The 19,892-nt window shown below is 38.4% G+C and overlaps 1 protein-coding gene across 1 annotated transcript; it reads right to left on the bottom strand.

Annotated features, from left to right (window-relative positions):
* Positions 1 to 3,022: 3,022 nt before the first annotated feature.
* Positions 3,023 to 19,827, bottom strand: tmem229b (transmembrane protein 229B). The gene is made up of 2 exons (XM_026933818.3): positions 18,256 to 19,827; positions 3,023 to 4,881 (listed from the first exon to the last, which is right to left on the bottom strand). Exon 2 carries the CDS (start codon positions 4,836 to 4,838, stop codon positions 4,275 to 4,277), a length of 564 nt encoding a protein of 187 aa, XP_026789619.1. The 5' UTR covers positions 4,839 to 4,881; positions 18,256 to 19,827; the 3' UTR covers positions 3,023 to 4,274.
* Positions 19,828 to 19,892: the final 65 nt, after the last annotated feature.

Here is a 19,892-nt window from a genome sequence, read left to right on the forward strand (position 1 = left end):
CCATAATGGCAGTGGCCTCTGTCTCCAGGATAATGCTCCCTGCCACACTGCAAAAATTGTTCAGGAATAGTTTGAGGAACATAACAAGGAGTTCAAGGTGTTGACTTGGCCTCCAAATTCCCCATATCTCAATCCAGTCAAGCATCTGTGGGATGTGCTGTACAAACAAGTCTGATCCATGGAGGCCCCACATCACAACTTACAGGACTTCAAGGATCTGCTGCTAATGTCTTGGTGCCAGATACCACAGCACACCTTCAGAGGTCTTGGGTATGGTTATACAGCATTGGGTTTATATGCTGTTGAAGGTTTGGTAAATGTAATCACTGTAATGTGTTCACTGATTTTATGCCGGAAGAGCAGATTTGGTGGAATCCAGACCATGGACAATGTTATAAATTCTCTTCACTGCCTGTGTGGTCTTAAAAAGCACTGCTCTCATGCAGTACCACACTGTCCATTGACAATAAATACAGTAGTTGGCAATAAAGAGTATAGTATTTAACACTTACACTAATTAAAATGGGTATTATTAAGGTTTAAAGACTAATGTGTATTGTTAAGGATTAATTAAGGACAGAGACACATTGCAACATTATACAGTTGCCCAGTCATGGGAAATAGAAAGTACATCTTCCTTCAATACTAAGTTTTTGTTCATCAGGACCTAAATAACAATTGTGTGGTCCTCACCAACTTCTATAAACAAACAAATAACCTCAAGTGACAACAAAAAAAAAACACAGTAGATTTCATTTGTAGTCACTTTTCCCCGTAAAATAAACCAAAACTCAGAAACCAGGTGGGAAAAAATAAGTACACCCTAAAATTCAATAACATGTAATCACCCTTAGCAACAACAACGTGAAGCAAATGTTTTCTGTAGGGGTTTATCAGTCTCTCATATCATTTTGGAGAAATTTTGGCCCACTCTTCTTTACAACATTGCTTCAGTTCATTGATGTTTGAGGGCATTCGTTTATGCCCAGCTATCTTAAGATCATGCCACAGAATCTCATTGGGGTTGAAGTCTGGACTTTGACTTGGCCATTCCAACACCTTGAATTTTTTCTCCTTTAGCCATTTGGATGTTGATTTGATGGTGTGCCTGGGATCATTGTTCTGTTGCATGACCCAATTTCAGCCCAACTTAAGTTGCTGGACAGATGGCCACACACTTGTCTCATGAATATTCTGGTATAAATTCGAGTTCATCATTGTCTCAAAGACTAAAAGTTTCCCAGGTCCTGTGGCTGCAAAACAAGCCCAAATCTTCACCCCTCCACCACCATGCTTGACTTTGGTATGAGGTGTTTGTGATGATACTCTGGTTTTGGTTTTTGCCGAACATGGTGCTGTGCATGATGACCACACAATTGTTATTTAGGCCCTGAAAAATAAAAACAGAGAATTGACGTGTTGCATACTTTATTTTTCCCCATGACTGTACATGTGTCAAATATGATCTACCTGTTCTAGTATTGCATTTGGTATTGTACTGGTGCAATAATGGCTTTACAGTATGGCATCATATTCTCATCATCCGCCAGGAGAAATTCATGGGAGTCACTGGTATAGCCTGTAAGTGATTTCAGTCTTACCTCTCACATAGGCAGCATTTTGCCTAAGGTTTGCTGAGACAAAGGAGGAGTCCCCAAGAATCAGTAATAGAAAATCTATATTTCTCATCTCATCTTGATCAGATACTCTGTAACATTGCCTTGGTTTATTATTAATTGGCTTATGATTCCCAAATCTTTCATCCTTAATTCAAGGGATTTAACAAAAATATTGCATTAACCGTTTAGGAATTACAGCCATTAAGGGACAGAGTCCCTCCATTTTCACAGGCTCTATAGTAATTGGACAAACTAACATAATCATAAATATTAGGATTATATTTAATACTTGGATGGAAATCCTTTGCAGTCAACGACTGCCTGACATCTGGAACCCATGGACATCACCAAATGCTGAGTTTCCTCCCTTGAGATGCTTTGCCAGGCCTTTACTGCAGCCGCTTTCAGTTGCTGCTTGTTTGTGGGTCTTTCTGTGAAGCACTGTGAAGCACTCTCCTGTAAGTTTTGCAGCATTTAACTGAATCTGAGCAGAAAGTATAGCTCTATACACTTCAGAATTCATCCTGCTATCAGTAGTCACATCAATAAACACTAGTGACACAGTTCTTTTGGTAGTCATATATGCCCATGCCAAAACACTGCCTCCACATGTTTGACAGATGTTGTGCTATACTTTGGATCATGAACCCTTCTTTTCCTTCTCCTTACTTTTTTCTTCCCATCATTCTGGTACAAGTTAATCTTGGTCAGGCTTTTTTTGGAGGTTTTCTAGCAAAGTCTAATCTGGCCTTTCTGTTCTTGAGTGTTACCAGTGGTTTGCATCTTGAAGTAAACCGTCTTTATCTACATTCATGAAGGTGTCTCTTTATTACAGACTTTGACAATGATACGCCCACCTCCTCCAGAGTGTTCTTGACTTGGCTAGATGTTATGAAGGGGTTTTTCTTCAACAAGGAAAGAATTCTGCTATCATCTACTTTAGTTGTTTTCTGCGGTCTTCCAGGCTTTTTGGTGTTCCTGAGGTCTCCAGTACATTTCTTCTTTTTAAGAATGTACCAAATTGTTGGTTTGGCCACTCCAAAACTGTCTGCTAACTACATTGAAGACATTTGGGTTTTAGATGTGTATGTATGTGTATGTTTCAGAATAGCAGCACTGGGTCTTCTCCTACAATGCTTGTTGAGATTGGAGAACATAGAGCAAGCAGTCTGATTAACTCATCATCACATTATAGCATATATGTAGCAAGGGTTCTAATATGTATCAAAACTTAGGACATTCACTCACACTTTCTTCAGTCTACACTGGCTCCCAGATAAGATACTCCTAGCTGCTAAATTGACAATAATGTGAATATTGGAGAATATTTCTATGAAGCTTGATTTATTTTTATTTTACTATCTTTAGAAAAATCTAGTATTCAGGTATTTTTCCACTGTGAATGGTGCTTTCAGTAAAATGTATTATTTGTATTTATTGAACAGATGGGATATTCTGGATTTTGATACAAGATCATCATCTATTTCAATACAATAAAAATGTTATTATATAATAATTTAACATGCACTAACTTGTTAATCAATGTACAAAAATGAGTTTAAGGCAGTTTGTTTGTTTGTTTGTTATGATCAAGTTTGGACTTTTCATTCTAGAACCTAGAAAACCTTTTTTATTTTAAGGGGCTGTAGTGCACAAGGCCTGGTCACTTTTAATTAATACAGAGATATTCTGGACAACGAGAGAACATAGCAGCAGTTCATGTTTTTTTCCCACTTCTCTCAACACTCTTTTCAGTATATTCACACAATATTTTAAGACATCTCATATTTAAATCCTAACTGTCAGCAGTATAAGTGAATACAATACAGTACGCCCTTGTGTCTTAATCCATATGGTTAAAAATAAACACAGTTCTTTTTACGGAATACATTTCAGATTTGCCTCTTGTTAAAAAAACTGGAAGACACTATTCTCATGCATTTTCAAGCATTCTTTTTTGTACCGTATAAAAACACTAGATTCAAGTTCAATGCATTACTTTAGGGCACAGTATACAACATATTATAAGCCTGTAATAAGTTACTTAACTACCCTTAGATAAATATTAATAAATAACACAAACTTCAACAATTAAAATTCTTTATCCTAACAGTTATTTGCTTTTGCTACTACACACTTAACTTTAATATGCTAAAAAATATTGATTTTTTTATAGCATTTTTTATTTTCTGGTCCATTTTTCTGTATTTCAGGATGGAATATCCTTAATGAAACAGAAGTTCTTATGTTCTTTTCCTGCTCTTTATCCCTCCCACTGTTTTTGAAGTGGATGGACTGGTCTGGGAGGTACATACAGAGACGGGTAAACAATACAAGCTACACAATAAAATCCTCTGTATCTTCCCTGGGCTAATGGGCTGCTAGGGGATGCCTGAATGAAGCATATCAGAATTTGGACACTAGTGGACAGACTGCAGTTCTCCTCTGTGGCGCACTAAAACCACACGCCTTATTCCAGCTGTGGTTTTCTTGGGTTTTTTTAGGAGTTTTTTTTCACTGATCCACACCAACTGAATCTTAACATCTCTCTCTCCCAGATAGTGGGCTAGGAGAAAGCTGGAAACATCTTCAGGAGAAAAGAAAAGACTGGGCAAATACATATTTAAAGACGGAGAGGGAAATGACAACTCTCACTCAGTCCACTTTCACATAGCCATTGGCATTGGTGGCCACTCCTCTGGTTCCTCTTCCTCTCCTTCCTCCTCCTCTTTCTCCTCCACCACTTCCTCCAACCTGGCCAGGCTCTGCCCACTCATCAAAGCGCAGCCGCAGTGTGTTGCGAATGACTAGACGCTCCACAATGAATGATGCACAGAACCAGGGCACGGCATATTCAGCCGTGATCAGGCCCATAAAGTTGTACTTGAACTGTGAGTAGTCCCAAGGGCAGGCATCAAACTGACGCAGGAGCAGCCCTGTGCCAAACTCCCACATGTACGTCCACAGGGTGTATATGAGGCAGCGCAGCAAGACATTGCAGCGATCACGCAGGCGCAGGTACATGCGCTCAACAATCAGGATGCAGGTTCCATAGATAAAGAGCGCCCACACACTCGTCACACCAGGGAACTTCCAGTTGCAATTGACCACGAACTCCCATGCCGCTGTGAACATGACTTCACAGAAGTAGCCATGGATGGCATACAGATACCACCGTGACAGCGGCGTCAGGGGCTCGGGAGTCATTGCTGTTGCCATGGTGACTGGGCCGCTTGGTCCGTTCAGAACTCTGGGGTTTTTGCTGAAAGATGGAAAACAGCAACAGAACATTACAGTAGGTATATACATAAAACCTCAAATGTGTTAAAAATGGCAATGTTCAGCACACATGTAATTCCAACTCACAGAGTCAATTGACTCCCACACTGAATGACTTAGAGCAGTGATGATGCATGTGCCACTCAACAGACATGAGCTTAAAATGGAAAAAGGTAAAATATTTAATTGGTTACTTAAGCTACACACAGTCATATAAATTATTCAGTGACAGAACACTAATTAATTATCTGCATTTGCTGTCAATCCATCCAGATGCACACACACAGCTCAACCTATCATGTGCCAGCAGGCCACCAGAGGGCTGCGTACTTCAAACAGCACCAAGCTGAAAGCTGAAGAGAGACTCTTTAGACATTGTCAGTCAATGTTAATTTAATTTCAAATGACAATTAAGCATTTGCTTGCCTCAGGAGAAGTTTGGTGAACTGCATTAGGATGGAACGTGATAACTGAACTGTACTTCACACCAGAACTTGCACTAAGAAGTTGAATTATGCTTTGTACAAATTTTTAAGAACAAAAAAAAAAAACCCTGCCTTATCACTTGACAGTACAGCACCAGGCCACTAAATTGAGCTCTTTTCACTAACCAAACCAAGCGTTTCCTGCAAATAACCACAGCATTGAGCCTAGGCTCCCTGATGCTCAGCTCAGAAAACCAACCTCAAACCACCCACCTACACCCCCGATTCAGACTGACCCAGGCCTACAGTGGAGGTGTGAAAGTGCAACATTCAGGGCTGAGAACCAGAGACTTGCAGTTGATGTATGTTGAGACCTTAAACTAACACAGTTTCACATAATCTCTAAGTACCAACATAGCTGTTACTAGCTGTAAGAAGACTCAGGTCTGGACCTCTTTAGGAAGGTTTTTTTTTTTTTTTTTTATACTTCCCAAGTAGTTTTTTTAAAACCTCCCGTGTAGCTTCTCTAGTTCCAGTTCAATACTGATAATGTAATGGCAGAATTTAACTAGCAAAACTAGCAGTGATGATTGGTTCTCAACTGACCTCAGGGCAGCCAAGGAGAGCACTTTTGCCAACAGACTTAATCACACTTAATGTTTAGTTGTCATGAGACAACTTCTTATTTAGAGGTATGCAATTCATATATTATAGATTCACATCTGATGTAGCTATGATATAAATGTTTGAGTTCATACAAGAACATAAGCTATAAATATGTGTTTATTGCAATTGGCAATTTGTAAAATGCACACTACTCATAATATTGCTAGCCAAATCAGAGTGCTAGTTGCAGTACCTTAACTGATCACAGTAACGTTAGCTAATGTCCCCTAACAGGTAACTGTTAAACAGAATTTAACTCTTTATATTAAACAGTCAGGGCAGTTTATTGAAGAATTAATGCATAAAATAACAGAGATTAGAAAGTAGTAATAGGTGTATACTGTACATTTGGCTTTGTGGTACATTAACTCTGAAGAAGATCACATTTCTCCAATGTGGACCTCACTAAAATGTTGGTCCTGGTTATACCCTTAAGTACCAACTGTCCAGATATGTAGAACAGTTCAATTCACCAACACAAGTGCAATGCAGTACACAGTGCTTTCTCTTGACAATTTTATTGTTGTCATGTTTACGTCCATCACTGTTGTGTGTACAATACCCATTTACATTTACGGCCTTTGGCAGACACCCTTATCCAGGGCGACTTACAGTACAGTTATCTCATTTATACAAGTGAGCAGTTGAGGGTTAAGGACCTTGCTCAAGGGCCCAGCAGTAGCAGCCCTCCCCAGCTAACCAGCTACCCAGCATCCATTACTCAAAATGTGCCATTCACTCATTGGGCATCCCTTCCACAAGCCCGAAATCCTGACTGCTAAACCATTTTGACTTGTTTTTCTGCATTGAACATAAAATTCATAAAATGATGTATACATGTTAGAGTGTGCAGCAAGAACTTCACACTAGGTAAATCTATTTAAATGCCATGTAAATGACTGTGAGAGAGATCAAAGCTGAATATCCACCAAAGATTACAAAGAAAAGTGATTGCATATCTGTTCCACATAAAAGGATACCAATGTTCCCTGTCCTATTAACATAACATTACCGTATAGGATTACAAAAAGAAAATGAGGAAATGAGGAAACCTAGCCCTAAATATTCCACCTCAGCTCGACATTTTCTGGCATTTCAATATGCGTCATTAGGAAGTGGTTTCCCAGCACTCAGACCAGGAAATCTTGCTTTAGAGACTAATGTGTCACTGCTGTAAGTAGGCACATTTAGAACAGAAATTGGCATAATTGGTCATTTATGCAGGATGACAATGTGTGAAATGTTGTAGGAGGCACATATCTTTCATGAGAAAGTGTATGCAGATTAAATAAATAGGATAAAACTGCTTAACTCTAATATAATCCTCACAGTTTATTTAAGCCATTTCAAAAAGAAAATCTGTTGCAGCAAATGATATCTTGCTAGATTGAATGAATTTATTTCTATACATATATATAGAAATTTATATACATATATATATATATATATATATATATATATATATATATATATATATATATATATATATACAGTCAGGTCCATAAATATTGGGACAGTGACACAGTTTTGGTAATTTTGCCTCTGTACACCACCACAGTGGATTTGAAATGAAGCAGTGAAGATGTGACTGAAGCGTAGACTTTCAGCTTTAATTCAAGGGGTTTAACAAAAATATTGCATTAACCGTTTAGGAATTACAGCCATTTTTTACAGAGTTCCTCCATTTTCACAGGCTCAAAAGTAATGGGACAAACTAATATAATCATAATTATTAGGATTATTTTTATTACTTGGAGGTAAATCCTTTGCAGTCAATGACTACCTGAAGTCTGGACCCCATGGACATCACCAAATGCTGAGGTTTCTCCCTTGAGATGATTTGCCAGGTCTTTACTGCAGCCATCTTCAGTTGCTGCTTGTTTGTGGGTCTTTCTGCCTTCAGATTTGTCTTCAGTAAGTGAAAAGCAGCTCAGTTGGGTTGAGGTCAGGTGACTGACTTGGCCATTTAAGAACATTTAATTTCCAAGCTCTTGGGCTGCTTTCACAGTATGTTTTGGGTTGTTATCCATCTGTACTGTGAAGCGCTGTCCTATCAGTTTTGCAGCATTTGACTGAATCTGAGCGGAAAGTATAGCTCTGTACACTTCAGAATTCATCCTGCTACTTCTATCAACAGTCACATTATCAATAAACCCCAGTGACCCAGTTCCATTGGCAGCCAAACATGCCCATGCCATAACGCTGCCTCCACATGTTTGACGGATGATGTGGTATGCTTTGGATCATGAGCCCTTCCTTTCCTTCTCCATACTTTTCTCTTCCCATCATTCTGGTACAAGTTAATCTTGCATCAGAACTGGTCAGGCTTTTTTTAGAGGTTTTTTAGCAAAGTCTAATCTGGCCTTTGTGTTCTTGAGTGTTACCAGCGGTTTGCATCTTGAGGTAAACCGTCTGTATTTACATTCATGAAGGTGGCTCTTGATTGTAGACTTTGACAATGATAGGCTTACCTCCTCCAGAGTGTTCCTGACTTGGCTAGATGTTGTGAAGGGGTTGTTCTTCAGTAAGAAAAGAATTCTGCAATCATCCACTTTAGTTGTTTTCTGTGGTCTCCCAGGCCTTTTGGTGTTGCTGAGCTCGCCAGTGCATTCCTTCTTTTTAAGAATGTACCAAATTGTTGATTTGGCCCTCCTAAAGTTTCTGCTATCTCTCTGATAGGTCTGTTTTGGTTTTTCAGCCTAATGATGGCCTCCTTCACTTGCATCAACACCTCTTTGGACGGCATATTGACAGTTCCCATGAACAGCTACCAAATGCAAATTCAACACTTGGAATCAGCTCCAGACCTTTTATCTCCTTAATTTATCATGATATAAGGAGGAAACAGGCCACAGCTGGCCATGAAACTGCTTATCAGTCAATTGTCCCATTACTTTTGAGCCTGTGAAAATGGAGGAACTCTGTAAAAAATGGCTGTAATTCCTAAACGGTTAATGCAATATTTTTGTTAAACCCCTTGAATTAAAGCTGAAAGTCTACGCTTCAGTCACATCTTCACTGCTTCATTTCAAATCCACTGTGGTGGTGTACAGAGGCAAAATTACCAAAACTGTGTCACTGTCCCAATATTTATGGACCTGACTGTATATATATATATATATATATATATAAGTATTTTAAGGTTGTCTTTCTGAGAACACAAAAATTCTCATAAAGGTATTAGGTGACATAATGCAATCACTGTCTGACATTTACACCAACTGTTTTTGAACTGTTTTGAATTCCTCAAGAATTCGAAAATTAATCCTGTAGCACCTGTCACTAAGAAAATCCTTTTTTGCAAACAAAGCATTTTAAAATGTACAAATTAAAGAAAAATCAGTGCTAAAATACCATCCTTGGAATATAGTCTTTGTTTTAAATGTCTTTTCTTGGTATTATATGTAATCGGTTTTAAAGAAGAAAAAAAAAGATATTAGTTGGTGTTCAAAATTTATTTAGAAACTCACAAACTTCACACAAATCAAACAAAAAACATTTGTAGTGATAAGACACAAAAGCTTGCATAGGTAACTTTCTTTTACTACCTGATGTACAGTATATCTGCATGTTTGTCTTTTGTCAGTTGTTTTCATATCCTATCCCCCAGCTGTAGGCTTTTCAGTCAGCACTGGTATTGATTGTTTCCCAGTTAGGCCTTTTATTGACACTCCTAGGAACTCAGACAGGCCACAGTCAGATATGAGCTCTCTTTTATAATCCGTTGTGTAAAAAAATTAATGTGAACCCTCTAGAATTAGAGAGATTTCTGCATGAATGCTTCCTAAAATCTCTGTCATCTGCATACCAATAATTATTGATGTATTAAGGGTGGGATGGCCTACTGTCTGTTCCCTGTCAATCAGAGCCACATTGGCCAATCGTGGGGTACTGTGAGCTCTCTGTATGCAGAAGAGTGCAGATAGCTCTTTCCTCTGCTCTGATACTCTGCCCAGTAACACTGCATGAGCAGAAAAAGTGCAGTTTGGTAGCTTCATATGTCTCGGAGGAAGCAGATGTTAGCCTTCACCATTCCCAGTTGGTATCTGTCGTATGATAGGGGATGGGTAGGAAATGGTAGGCGACTAAATTGGGGGAGAAAATAGGGGGGGGAAAAAGCCAATAGCAAAAGTTAGTTACACTACAAGCTACAATGTACAAAACTACAGTGAAGTTAGGTGCATGATATTCTGCAAGCTGTAAATAATAGCTAATCAGAAAGAGTTCCTTTACCATTTGTTCTCATTAGCAGCCAATAACATCACATCGTTTTTTTTTATTTGCAAGCAACATACAAGAAACAGCTATAGATGGAAATCCAGAAATAGATGGATTAATGATAAACAAATGACAAACACACAGACACACACACACACACGTGTATATATATAAACATTATAAATGAGATCATAGATGGAAACTGTATGTGAACCTCCAGGATCATGACCTTTTGAATAATTGAAGTCAGAGGTTGCAGTACATCAAGGTCTGAGGTTGACCTGCCCTGCCATACAAAAATGCACAAATTATTTACCTGCTCTTCACAACATGATTCTGCTCAAATAGTTTACAGCCTATTTAAAAGAGATTTTAAAGGACCCCTTTTAAAGCTGTTGAAACTCATAAGACTGGAAAGGGTTGCAAAAGGATTTCTAAAGACTTGGGCCTCCACCCTGAAAATTACAAACAGAAGAAATTCATAAGCATGGCTTCTCTCCACTGGAGATGGCGTTCTACAAAGTACAGTCCAAGAGCATCTGTAGAATCCACAAACAAGAGAAAAAGAGCCCCAGGAGAGCAGCTAAAAATCTCCTGCCATCTCTTACAGAATATAATAGGTAAAGATCTGGGTTCCTGAGTCTATCATAAAGGGAAAAAATACACTGAACAAGAGCAGGGTTCATGAAGGTTAAAATGAAAAAAAGAAAAAACACTATTGTCCATAAAAACATTGCTATCCATCTCAAGTTTGTTAAAGACCGCCTGTATGTTCCACAGCACTGTTAGAACAACATCCTGTGTTCTGATGAGAAGTTTGTGGTAAACCTATACAATGTCATGCTTGAAAAAACAAAACCCTCCACACCAAAACTAAAAAGAAACGCTCCCAACTGTGAAGAATGCTGGAGGGCTTGTAACGTTATAGGGATGTTTTCATTCACACGGCTTGGATGGCTTGCATTCGTTGAGGGTTACATCATGCAACATGCCTGACACTAAACCACAGGAGTAAAGAACTAAGTGGCTGAAACCAAAGTCTTTACTACACATCATGAGCTACAAGCCTTTTTTTCCATCAGTGACTCTGACTGGTTAACTCACAGGTTCTCTGGTCATAGTAACCCACCTAATCTACTACTTAGAAAACACTTCATTAGGTTAATCAGGAAAAATTCTATCATTATTTTCTAATAATAAATACTAATAAATAAAATAAAGACATTTATGCAGAAATCTACAAAACTATGAAGGATTAACAAACTTTTTTTCCCTCTCAGTCACAGCAGCTGCTGGTTGGCATTACAAATGTGGCTGAGACGTTGTTGCGTGATCATACTGGCACTTGCCTTGGTATGAACTCTTAATTGCATAAAGCAATCAGCAATGAGTATCAATTTCATATAGTGATATTTGTGATCAAAACAGTGGGGAAAGAGTTACACTTTAATTGACCCTGCTGTCCTGTCTGTGGTTATGAAACAGTTCATATGTCCTTTCATAAATGCTGGCTTTTATGTTGTATGTAAAACAAAACCCAAAGCTCAGAGTTTCCGACTCCAGGAATAGAATCCTTTCAACCTGCTCATAAATGGGTACATCAATACAGTATGGCATAATAGTTCTGTATAGATTCAAGCAACATGATCTCCAGGCAAGCTATGCAATACCAAAGTGTTTTTATTGTAGGAAAAAACAATTTACAAAATAACGTCATGAATATATGGAAAGAAGGGATACTTGATCCATCACACTTAACACATAGTTGCTTTATTTAGGATAATTGTGATTAATCGTTTGATTCCACAAATGCAGTCTATAAATATTTGGCAACATTATTGTTATTTTAGCTGTCTAAAACAGTATATTAGAGGTGAAATTAAATAATGAATAAGTGCAGACTTTCAGCTTTAATTTCAGGCTATTTACATCCAAAACAGGTGAACAGTTTAGGAAAAAGTCTACGGCACTTTTTTGTATGTGGTTACCGCCCCCCCCCCCCCCCCCCGCCCCCCCCCCCCCCCCCCCCCCCCCCCCCCAGCCCCTCTACTTTGTGCCAGGTTATATCACACCACCTGTAACACCACGCCCTGTCGTGTTTTCTTCCTTGCTTCAAGTTGGGTTAACCCCAAAAGTAAAAATTGCAATTAAACGATTCCATGTCAGCCTCCCACTGAGGTGCAGGAGTATCGCTGACATTTTGACAGCTGGTATCCGATTACAAACTGAATTGATTAGGCTTATGTCCACTATCCAAATACTTGTTCAAAGCATGACATTCACTATGTGAGGAAATCAGGTTTTAGAGATCTTTAGACAGACAGAGAAAACTTTTCTTTTTTAACCACAGTGATTATAAAATTGTCTCCTTATCCAACAGGTAAATTTAGAAAGAAAAAAAAAAAAGTCATACTGTTTTTGAGGAAATATATTTATGGTTTTTAAAGTGGAGGTGTCAAAGTATGTTATAGGCAGAAAGACCATATTTTGGCCAAAAACCACCCAAATTTTTTTGGCTACAGAAACAACTGACAGGTTTCTCCCCCAGATCACCACACATATTTATCCATATTTAGTTATTATTTGTTTCAAGTCCTTCCCTTGCAACGCTTTACAAGTTAAAAGGCAAATATAAATGTTATTTACTTACATGTTTGTTGTATTGTACTAAATGTGCAATATTACACTACTGTCCCACTTATTATTAAAGTGGCATAAAATAAACAAAAAAAAGATAATTAAATCATTAATTATAATTTATGTCCACAATTAATCAACAACCAAAACTCAGTTATTGTAACAGGTCTGCCTGATACAGAACAATCTCAATACAATACTGAGGGTTTTACAGAAGTTTGGCAACACCAATGGGGACTAAGAAATAAAATAGTGTCTATAATGCTTGCTTAAAAACTGATGCACTAGGAAACTGTAAATTGTAATCTAATCTAACAGATTGCAATTAGTGTTGTCATCATCAGCAAAGCTTTATTATAGTAGTGCACAAAGCTTTCTAAATATCTCTAAAAATGGCTCACTAACAGCAGAATAATTTAATGTGATTTTGAATTAGCTGCAGATTTTCCTTATTTCACCAGCATTCAATGGATTGCGATAAAATAACATCATTCATCATACGAAATGCAAATGGACAGAATACTATTTTTATGTGTCTGAGAGCAGATTTTCACAGTATACTATATGTATTTCTTTATCCTCATTACTATAGTGGGCCATATCTGTAGTATGAAAACAGTGACATTTTTGTACTTGTATAGTCACTGGAGAGCTCACGGTGGTATCAAGATGAAGTAAGACAACTTTTCCTGCTGACAGACAGATGTTCTACCACTAAACATTATCCAGAGCGCTTTGTCCTTTGCCACAAGAGAGCTGCAGACAAGCCTTTACCGAAACGGTACCAGTTCTTTTACTCAGTGATAAAATGCTTTGAGTAAGATTCCTGAATGCCATGCTCAGTGTTCTCCATGACAGGAAGTCTAGAAGTGCCCTGTTTACTACTTTCTGACAATCGAAAGTATTGACTACTGTGCATTCTTACTCTCTCAGTGTGTAGAGGTTGCTGAAGGGGACCTCTGGGTCCTTGCCATGATTTCACTCCACTCTGCACAAAATAAATGGCAGTAGATCAATAGCACAGGCAGCTCAGTTACTTCAGGGCAGCATGGTTGGCTCTTGAGTGCAAAGGGCCTTCATTCTTCTTCAGATATGATTTTTCACTGACAGGACTCTGGCCTTCATTCTTCTTCAGATATGATTTTCACTGACAGGACTCTAGAGCAGAGGGCCAGTATCTGATACTCGTATTTCAAATAGAAGAGGAAGTATTGTCTTTTCACACATGAACACTAGCATTTTGTGTCATAGCATTGTTTTGGTGCTGAATTTCATTTAAATGGAAATCCCATTGTTTTCCCACTACTGGATCACTTTACATTAGATTAAGCAGTGTTTTAGCACCAGCTTTCTTTTAAGTTATTTCAGATTTATTACAAATAAAGGCACTGGTCAATGTCCAGGCATGCGTTACACAGGACTCAAAAGGGAAATGAAGTGAAATGCCATTGTAATACTATATAGCATACATATTTGCTTTTCATGAGTATTATTTTGATGTCTGTAAAAGTAACAAATACTTCTATGGGATTTCACATTCAGAGCCACTTCATAAGATCATTATAACAAAAAGGATGTTGCTCAAAAGGCAGGAAGGGATCAACATGCATGAGACCTCTACACTCTCCATTCAAAAGCTCTGCAATTGGTTTTGCCAAATTTGAGTGGGTAGGATTTTTCATTAAAAGAATCTTTTTTCTCTTTTGTCTAAGAGAACTTAAATTTCACCTCATAACCTTAGGACAACAAAGCTTTAACACAATGAAAATGAATGTCATAAACTATGCCATAGTTTAGCCTTTCCTCAATATTTTAGTTGAATCTTTTGAAGTACTGCTGGTTGATACTTGTTAGATTCACTGAAAAACTCAAAGAGTTCTAACAGCTGCTGCTTTTTGTCTTCAGTTTTGTGGACTGAATTAAAGACTCCGAGAATGCCCTAAGCCCTCCAGCAGCATAATACTGGTCATAACGAGGGGATTAGGACCTTCCGAGGCTTAAAACGGCAAGATTTAGCAACATGAATGTGGAAACTGGCAAGCTACATAATTAACAAAGCAGCATGACGTAGCATGCTTTGCTCGGGTTCATAAGAATTCATGCTGAGTTCGAGATCAGTCGCCTTTGTGCTCTAATGAACTACTCCTACTGCATGACTACCTCAACCCCAATCAAGATGGATTGGTTTCCTTCAGGGAGGTACTTTAGTTTAAGTGATTACTGGCTAGATGTTTCATTATAATCCAGTAGTTGTTACTCCAAAAAGCAAAATATCTGAAAGAACTACAGTGGAGTCAGAAAAAAGTGTGACAGCACTAGAGAAAATGCTTCTATTTTGCATTCTTTTAAAATAAGTTTTTGTATTATATTTAAGAGTTTTTTTTTCAATACGAATTATAATTGGCAGTAGCAACCTGAATGAGAAGGATAAATATCTTAGAAATATTTACATGAAGTTTAGAGCTTCTTAGCATTTGGTATATCACCCCATTTGCTTCAAAGACAGTGTGCGCTCAAGCTGCCATGGACTCCATTTGTGTTAAACCTGATGACCCATATTAGATTAAATCCATTTGAGTGCTTCAATGGATGGGATAAAAGTCAAGGAAAATCTGACTTTTTGTGTGAAGGAGTTAACATGGTCAATATTAACAAGTTACTTAAATTTAAAAAGTGACCTAGAAATCTCGACTATTGAAGACATTGAGTTTTAAATTTTTCAAAATTTCCTGCTTATTTCTAGTTATAAATTTTAAAAAATCCCAGATTCTTAATGTGGTCTCAGACGATTGAACCCAACTATCTTTAAATCTTTGTATTTGATCAGTCTCTTACTAAAATATGTATTATATAATTGATTTTCCACTAACCCAGAACGCATTTATTTTAATGTCTTGTGTACCAAGCACTTATGCTGCCAAAACGGAGAGGGAGTTACCAGTGACCCTAATTTATCCTGTCAGTCCGGCCAGGCCTGCTCCAAGCTCCAGCAGTTCAGGGGAAAAGGGAGCTGAACAGAACTGGTATAGCTTGGGTGAAGCGCTCTTGCTCTACATTAGAAGTAATTAAGTGCTTATCAAGTCGTTTAATTACATTGCGCAACCTCTTCAGGTAAAAACCAATCCAGCTTAAACAAGGTATATGCTCTTCTAATAGGACTCTCACTTCTGTCAGTCTAGTCACAGGAAACAAGCACGTCTTTTTTGGACTTAGAATAATTTAATTGGATGCTGGAAAATGGACCAGGAAGGATTCAAAGCCAGTATGATTAGCAAAGAAACAAGATTTAGATGTGGAGTGTTAAAACCGCCTGCAGTGCAGAGGAACTCATTTCACTCAAGCCAAATCCTCATTTAATCAGTTGTGCTCTGAGGATCAGACCGACTTTGGATCAGACACTCTAGTGCTCTGGGTAGTGTGGGGCACTTCAGCCTGGAGCACAAGAGCAAATTTTCAGCTTTTTTTTCCTTTGAACCATGAGGAAATGATCATGCACGACTTAGCCGTCATATATCTGTTCTACTATAATGTCTCTGTAGTCCAGACTGTCTCTTTTATGACTGTGTACAGAAGGTGTGTCTAATCAGGTATGAGTGCAAATAACACATGGAGATAATGTAACACGTGAATTCACCTGTGTCATGACCAGAACTTGCTATGAGGACAACAAGGTTTGGACCTTGGTAGTTATTATTATTATTATTATTATTATCATTATTATTATTATTATTATGTGGGGTTTAATGGTAACCACAATGCGCTTGGGGGAAAGCCTGCCACTCATCTGTTTTAGTTAAGATATAGACATTAACACGTTTGCATTCCCACTTTCTTATTACTTACTTAAATAACTTTTTTCCTACAATGTAAGGACCATTTTGCACAAACTTATTAAAAAAAGCCAATCAGTTTTTATGTAAATAGTCTAATCCAAAATAATTAAAGTTGTACAGCTGTATAAATAGATATTTAGTAGATTTAGCAGTGGATATCTACTTTTAATAACTAGGAAAAAAAATATTATTTGGGCCTATTACTGGTAAGATCTATACACTATTGTTTGTTAATATGAAATCAGTTTACTGTAACAATTGCAAGGAAAAACTAAGTGTTTGTGGCTGATAAAAGCTAAGTTTCAATAAGTAGGCAAATATATTACAAGGGATCTCTTATACTCTTATTTGCACTCCTTTAACATGAAATCAGTTCACTGTGTCGTCTTTGAATATGAATGCAAACTTCAGTAAAAGCTCTAAGATATTGTGAAATTTCCTATTTTTGGAGGCTGAAATCAACAAGTACCTATTAGGTTGTTTTGTCAAACCAAAAGTACTAACTAAATAAAATAAACCTGGAGTCAGAGCAGTTTCTAGAAGAATAATGATAAGGTAAGAAGAAGGATAACGTAACGATTAAAAAGTAACGTTTGATGTAGTACATGTTTGGCATTGTGATATATTCACTTTGACACATTTCTGCAATGTGGAAATCACTGAAACTTTTACCTGGTTATGACCCTGACCTATTTGTTTTAGTATTTCACCACTTTTTTGTAATCTGGTCAAAATGATAAGAACATAAGGTGTGTAATGTACATATGAAGGTGGGGTAGGTCTAAAGCAGATGCCCCAGAAGTGTTCCTTTTCATGTGCAGTGGAGAAAATGAGCCAAGCACCGAAAGTTTCATGTTTTTAGTAGGATTGCTCATCAAGTCCAGTTTAAAGCGGAACAGAACAGAGCACAGGGCATCAAATCTCAACAAAAAAGAAAAAAGAGGGGAAAAAAGCACAGGGGTTCAAAAAGCTGCAAAACAAAGCCGTCTATTTCACTCCACATCACCTGAACCTGGAGTGGCTTCGGGCTGAGACCCGACAGTGCAGTCGTGACAGCAGGCCTGAATGAAACCGTCCCGCAGCTCCCTCACTGAACAGTGTGTGAGAACAGTGCGCCTCTATATGCGTGCGGGTGCGTGCGCGTGCGCGCGCGCGTGCGTGTAACAACCGGCACTTCTCCAAGCAACGTCTGAACAAATGACGCTGATCAGAATTATACATGATACAGTTCAGCACTAGGCTACATCACCCATATACAGCTTGTGTGTGGTTAAACACCTACAGTCTAGTTATGAAAGGGTTTATGGCTAAATGCAACACAGCCCACCTGGAGCAGGATGAGATCAGGTGCGTGACGGACAGCGGCACAATAAATAAATAAATAAATAAATAAATAAGCAAGCTCGATCATGGATGCGCTCTCAGGATCTTCAGACAAGCTATGCTCAGGGAATCCCTATAATAATAATAATAATAATAATAATAATAATAATAATATACTAGAAACAGGCCTGCAAGTGAAGCAAAGGCTCCTGATGAGTAACAAGTCCAAGCTCGGGGCAAAGTGGCGAGGCTTACCGTGCTTTATTGTCGGGCTGCAGCGCGTGCGGGATCGACCCTCTGCCAGTTCATTGTAATCATGCAGAGGACAAGAGACCAAACAGGAACATCGTCGTATCGGGTCCTTCTCGTCGTGTGTTTGCCCCGGCTAACCTCCCTCTCCCTCTCTCCTCCCTTATACTCCTCTCCAATGATAACTGACACATTTTCCTTCACTGCAGCAGGAACAGCACATGCTCAGAGCCGCGCTCCGGCGTCCGACACTACCGAGCTGTGCTCAGAGTTAACTGTTTCACTGCTGGCGCTCTCCTCTCCTCTCCTCTCCTCAACACTGCACTGCACTCTACAGCACACACACTCAAGGTTAAAGGTCATTCTTCCCCAGTTGGGCTAGAAAGGCATTCAGATGACCCGTAAATTAAAATAAGGATTCATCAGCCCTAATTTTTTTTTTTTTTAATCACAAAATGTAGCCTAGTCCTGGACACTCAGAGAAAAAAAAATGTTCCTTTGGATGGTCAGTAGTTCTGGATAAAACCATTTCTACTTGAAGAGCCATCTCAAAGTTCTTCAAAATCTTAGTTCCAGAAAAGTTTTCTTATGCAGTACCATAAAAGAACCTTTCAGTCCATGATTCTTTACTTTTTTTTTTTGGTAACTGTCTATCACAAAAATCATTCATACTTTCATCTTCAGTAATCACTTCATCCAGGTTGTGTTGGATCCAGAGCTTATCCCAGGAACACTGCATGTGAGGTGGGAATGCACCCTGAATGGGACACCAGTCCACTGCAGGATGCCATACACATATATATATATATATACACTCATTCACACCGAGAGGCAACTTAAGGTCAGCAATCCACCTACAGGAATGTTTTTGCGAGGTGGGAGGAAATCGGAGAACCCAGAGGAAACCCACACTGACTATGTGAAATTTTTTCAGTTCTCTGTACCACCACCAATACTTTATATATAATACTATACTCCACTACACTACTATACTCCACTTGTCCACCATATAACTGTCCAGAAGTCAATCACTAAAGCTCTTTGTAGAACATTTGTTGCATCAATAACATTTTAAGAAGAATGCTTTCTAATTGGTTCTTCCTTAAACCTTGTTGTAGGGTTCCACATTGAACCTTTAAGTGTGCAAACTGAAGAACCCTTCAGGATGCTAAATGGAACCATTTTTCTAAGTGTGTGTGGTGGCGGACAACTTAAACAACAGTGTAACACTACACTTGTAGAAAAAAGGCATGCAAGCAAAACCTTCTGCTGAAGGTTCTACGAAAAGCCTATACGGTTCCCTATGAGGGACAAACTGAAGACCACTAGCATGTAGATTTGACCTTTTGCTAAAACTGTAGTATGATGCTGGACACCATCTGCCTCATGCAGTGGCATTTATTTGTAATGGTTTTAAGAGATTAGTGTTGACTGTGTACACCCATATAGTTTTCACTGTAACCTGGCAGTGTAGGTGGGTGATGATTTAAGTGATGATTTAATTTTCTTTTCTTTTGACCCATTTCTTATAAATGATCAGATGAAATGTCTTCTAAATGATTGTCATTGTGCAGCACTGGAGACAAGAGTCTCACCTGCATTATGTGAGTGAAAGAAGATATGGCAGGATGTGCCTACAAATG

The sequence above is a fragment of the Pangasianodon hypophthalmus genome, chromosome 10, assembly GCF_027358585.1.
Source record: "Pangasianodon hypophthalmus isolate fPanHyp1 chromosome 10, fPanHyp1.pri, whole genome shotgun sequence".
Lineage (NCBI taxonomy): Eukaryota > Metazoa > Chordata > Actinopteri > Siluriformes > Pangasiidae > Pangasianodon > Pangasianodon hypophthalmus.